The sequence below is a fragment of the Pinus tabuliformis genome, chromosome 5_2 (assembly GCF_031772625.1).
Source record: "Pinus tabuliformis cultivar Carrire ecotype Pingquan chromosome 5_2, CPIR1, whole genome shotgun sequence".
NCBI lineage: Eukaryota > Viridiplantae > Streptophyta > Pinopsida > Pinales > Pinaceae > Pinus > Pinus tabuliformis.
This window is the reverse complement of record NC_142306.1, coordinates 523622813-523627773: the sequence shown is the minus strand read 5'-3', so window position 1 is coordinate 523627773 and position 4961 is coordinate 523622813. Positions and strand designations below refer to the sequence as shown.

General features: G+C 33.0%; 1 protein-coding gene across 1 annotated transcript; it reads left to right on the top strand.

The window, feature by feature from the left end:
* The first annotated feature begins 1124 nt into the window (after positions 1 to 1124).
* Positions 1125 to 2413, top strand: LOC149160006 (uncharacterized). The gene is made up of 3 exons (XM_089433611.1): positions 1125 to 1715; positions 1871 to 2242; positions 2336 to 2413. The coding sequence occupies exons 1-3, from the start codon at positions 1125 to 1127 to the stop codon at positions 2411 to 2413; spliced, it is 1041 nt and encodes a 346-aa protein (XP_089289737.1).
* Positions 2414 to 4961: the final 2548 nt, after the last annotated feature.

Here is a 4961-nt window from a genome sequence, read left to right as displayed (position 1 = left end):
TTTTTCCAATAATCCTCTATAATTTTTAGTACACCCATTTCATAATTTCATTTACTCATACAATTCACTCATCTTAATAATATTTCAAATTTATTCATTTCGTCTGATTTTTTGATAAATAAATTATTTTTTAATAAATTTTATACATTTAGAATTTTATTACAATAAAAAAACACCCTAACAATATTCATTGCAATTTATTTTCTGACCCGAATAAATTCATCAATCCAACTCTGTGAGACTTATTAGATTGATATCAGGCCCAAATTAAATTACTATAATATTGATATAAATTAAAACATAAACATTAACATCAGCCATGTGTATCTTCAAAAAAAAATAGTTTTAGCTATAACATTAAATAATAATGCGTATGTGAATTGTCAGTGTTGACGAGGTTTACATAGTCACATTGATATCGCCCATATCATGTGATCATTCTGAATTAAAGAATTTACTAGAAACATATATTTAAAAAAATATTAATACAACATAATCTTTGTCCCAGCTCATTAAGTTTTATAATTTGAAAAACAACAGTCGAAAATAATACGGTCCGAATAGGTCATAGCCATTCTTTCCCTCCAAATGTCAAGACTTAAAGCATGTGCAGGGATGAGATTCCTTTGACTATTCCTTTTTAAAGCGTGGAACACATTCCGGAGTCTATTCCTCAACGTGTCATTGAGAAACAGTACATCGTTTACGGTATATGCTTAAAGCATATTAGGAAAAATATGATTTTCGTTGAAATTTGGAAAAGAAAAAACTCACTTTATGACTGATATGATAGGGTTTTAAGGTGTTTAAAAGTCAGAAAAATAAAATAAACCAGGCCGAATTGTGTATCCAACATATGAAAAACCAAAACTTTACCCCAGAAACGCATGCAAAACGAAATAATTTTTTATCTAAAACTTTAAAATAAACGTTTTTATCCTACAGTAAAATTCAACAACAATGATTCCACTTTTACCTGTCCCTCAAATTTGAACGAAAGGAACAGCCTTCCCCTGGCAAGGAATACATCTGTCTGTTACAGAGATCTGAAATTTCTGATTTTTTGTTTGGTAATCGATCCTCACTCCTCTTCATTTAACTGGCTGCGGAGGGGAGAGTTGAGAATGGAAGATTTGTGGAGGAGAAGCTATTCGGGTAAATGTCCATACGAGCTGTGTTCGTTATCGTACACTGAAGCAGCAGCGTGTCTCCCTCATATTGATACTAATGAAGGCATTCAGATGCAAACGCCGACCCAATCGATTTATTTTCTGGGACCCGGAAGTTCTATTGATGCCGATGCCCCTGCAGTGGTAATACTTGATGCTCTCTCCACCGAAAAGCCGCATGATTCCGGCCTGCTCGGAACAGCTTCTTTAGGGCCGGTGGTGCAGCTTGATCAGACTCCCGAGGGTGATTCTTCACAGGCGCTCACTCAATATTGGCCAAAATTCGTAGCCAACCTTCGCTACCCCACTCAAATTCTAACCTGTAACTCGGCAGCAAATTCTTTGCTGGATTCCAGTAACCCTAGTTTGCCACCAACGCGGAGCCATCGAAAGAAGAAAGCAGCGGGAGGAGGTGGTGGTGATGATCATGAGGCCAGCAGGGTACGTGTTCGGAATATTCAGAAACTGGTGGAAAGGCAGAGGCGAAATAAGATGAAAGCGCTTTGTTCAACACTGATATCGCTACTCCCCGAGGAGTACCGCAAGGTTAGGTTTTCTATAAATAAAAGTATTCAAAGCAAAAGAAAAGGGGCAGTGGCTTTACTTGTATTTGCCATTTTTTAAGATGAAACATATTAATAAAAGTGTTTAAAGCAAAAGAAAAGGGGCAATGATTTTACTTGTTATTGTTATGTTTGTAGACAAAATACACATTATCGGAAAAACTGCTGGAAGCCATTAAATACATTTCTCATTTACAAGACAAGGTAATAGAGGTCGGAAAGAAAAGAGATGAGCTAAAATTCATGGCCACTGTTAAACCATTTTCCACCAGCTCATGTGTTTATAAAAACCTGCAAGCTTCCCAGGCTCGATCCCCCATTGAACCGAACAAACATCAGACAATTAGGGTTGGCAAATTTGGTCGAGGCATTCAAGTCACCGTAAACACTTTCAAAAACCAGATTGATTTGTCTATTCTGCTAATGGTTTTGGAAGAAGCCGGACTTGAATTTGCTGATGCTACTGTTTCTGCTATAAATGATAGGGTCTTTTATAATATTCAGTCAAAGGTAATGTATTATCGTATGAAACCATTGACTCTGGACGTTTATCTGATTTTTTTTCTGAGAGTAGTTTAACGTTTCTACTTCTTAACCTTGCAGCTCTCAGATTTTCGCCAATTTGATAGCGCTGTACTACACGGGAGAATTGATCATCTGAAGAATGGAAATCTTCCATAAAATTCCATGATAAAGTAATGTATAATTTACTCTTCTTCTGGTTGCATATTTCTGCTGAAATGGATATTCTTGTGGCTGCATATATAGTTCACTTTTCTTCTGGCTGCATAATTCTGTTGAAATGGATATTCACTTCTCGAACAAGGCTCTTCGAGACTACTGTAAATTTAAGACTACTGTAACAGAGTTAAAACAAACTTGTCTAAATAAATATAAGCACTTTTTCCTTTCTGTGGGAGCAGTTTTTTTTGGTTGGTCTATTGCGGTCATACGAATTCTCGTTTCAATTTTCTCTGTTATTCTTCTTATCTTCTATAAATAAATATAAGCACTCTTTCCACTATGTAGGAGTAGAAATTATATTCTCTGCCTTATGAAATGCCAAATATAAGCACTTAAGCACTCTTTCCACTCTGGTTTCCACTATGTAGGAGTAGAAATTATATTCTCTGCCTTATGAAATGCCAAATATAAGCACTTAAGCACTCTTTCCACTCTGTAGGAGTAGAAATTATGTTCTCTGCCTTATGAAACGCCTAAGCATGAATCTTCTGTTTATGTCTTCGTTCCCATGCTTAAATAAGTGAGAATAAATATTTGTTATAAGTTTTGTATTTTGAAAGTTACATGCTTATAAGTTTTGTATTTTGAATCTTGTTTTGTTACTAAGAGTGTCCAATGTTTCTTAACTAAGTAAGAATAAGGCATTTTTTTTACGATTTTTGTATTTTGAATTCTGTTGGGTTAGGAAGAGTATCACAGGAAACTTCCTATTTTTGTGTGAGAACTTTGTTGGCATGGTGATTTATGGAGAATTTTCATTTCAAAAAAAAATTATGTAAATTATTAATATGTTCGGATGTTATTTTCACATTTACAAAGAAAATTGGGTGAAGTTGGGTGAAGTGTTAGCAGGTTTATTTTATTTTATTTTATTGTATTTTGTGAAATTGGAGAAAAGTTTATACTCTTTAGTTATTAAAAATAACTCAGTTTAATTGTTCTAAGTTTTTGTTTTATTTTATTAATAATATTTTTGTTTTATTTTATTAATAATATTTTTGTTATGATTGTTTTCTTTTACGGTTTAAAATGTTGATTTTTTTTAACACAGTGAAAAATTATTTGAGCACAGAAATTGTGCTGACTACATGCCCTAAATTTTTTATTCAACAAATCTTTAGAGTTTTTCTAACAGTATTGATTCAAAAAATTTTAAAATATAAAAAAATTAAATTACAAGGAATATTGTATTTTATATTTATATTATAGAAATAAATTTATTTTACTATTTTTTTTGAAATAAATATTTGTATTTCATTCTAAGAAAATGTTACATAAAAGTGTTAAGGTTTTTTTGCCGGTACTACGAAAATTTGACCATATCCAAATTTTTTTGTACGTGTTTAAGAGAAACAAACAACAAGGTGCTTATAAATTCAAAATGCAATACATATACACTGAAATCGGTTACAACAGGATAAGAGAAAAACAAAGAAAGAAACCAATAATTGTTAATCTCAAAAAACAGATTAAGAGTCAATAGACTAAGAGGAAGGATCTGAGTTTTCTTTATCAGAGTGATATAAATAAAATTATTTAAAAAAAACGTGGCAAGGCAATTACTTGTATTTCCCATTTTTTTTAATATGAAACCAAAGTGTTTAAAGCAAAAGAAAAAGGTCAATGATTTCAATTGACAAAATACACATTTGGACAAAAGTGATGGAAGCCACTAAATGCATTTCTTATTTCCAACATAAGCTAATAGAACTCCGAAAGAAAACATATTAAGTAAAGAAAATAAGCTAATAGAGCTCGGAAAGAAAACATATGAACTAAAGCCACTGCTAAACCATTTTGCACCGCTCATGTGTTTATGAAAACCTGCAAGCTTCGCAGGCCCATCCTCCATTGTATGGGAGAAGCATTTAGGTCATTGTTATTAGAAATTATAAATATTCCAGCATGTTAAAGTTGGTTAAATTTAGGAGGGTGAGTGAACTCAAGTGCACTGAGTTCAAGTTAAGTTAACTCAAGTGCACTGAGTTCAAGTTAAGTTATATTTTGAGAAAAGTCAAATTAAAAATGTGTATATTGTATATTGAATTAATTTGGGTGAGTAAATATTCCAAAAAGAACATAAATACACCTCACAAAATTTATTGTAAAAATAAAATTTATGTAATCAATAAAAAAGCAACCGCTCTTGTGGTTTTTGTGAGTTAATTATTGTGTTTCTCTTTCCCACAAATTATTATCAGAGCTAAAATCACAGAGCTAGAAGATATAGATTAGGTATCCACAACGTCTTTCTGCAGCTGCCATGAACAACCATCATCACGTAATCGAGGAAGTGAGTCCCGTTGCTAATTAAAGAGAGCTACATCTCTTGTCGTCGGTCCAGCCGCAGGTTATTTTGGGGTCCAAAGTCTACCCTAGCGTGAGTGTTGAAAAGTCAGCGAACAGTAGGAAGTATCTCCCTAAAATAAAAAAGGAATTTTGAAAGGTTTCTCATCGTGGAACACAAGTGTTGTTGAGACAGCAT

Coding starts and splice junctions, on each gene's coding strand:
- LOC149160006 (XM_089433611.1), top strand. CDS start 1,125: ATGGAAGATTTGTGGAGGAGAAGCTATTCGGGTAAATGTCCATACGAG. Junction 1,716..1,870: donor TCCCCGAGGAGTACCGCAAG/GTTAGGTTTTCT, acceptor TTATGTTTGTAG/ACAAAATACACATTATCGGA. Junction 2,243..2,335: donor TTTATAATATTCAGTCAAAG/GTAATGTATTAT, acceptor TTAACCTTGCAG/CTCTCAGATTTTCGCCAATT.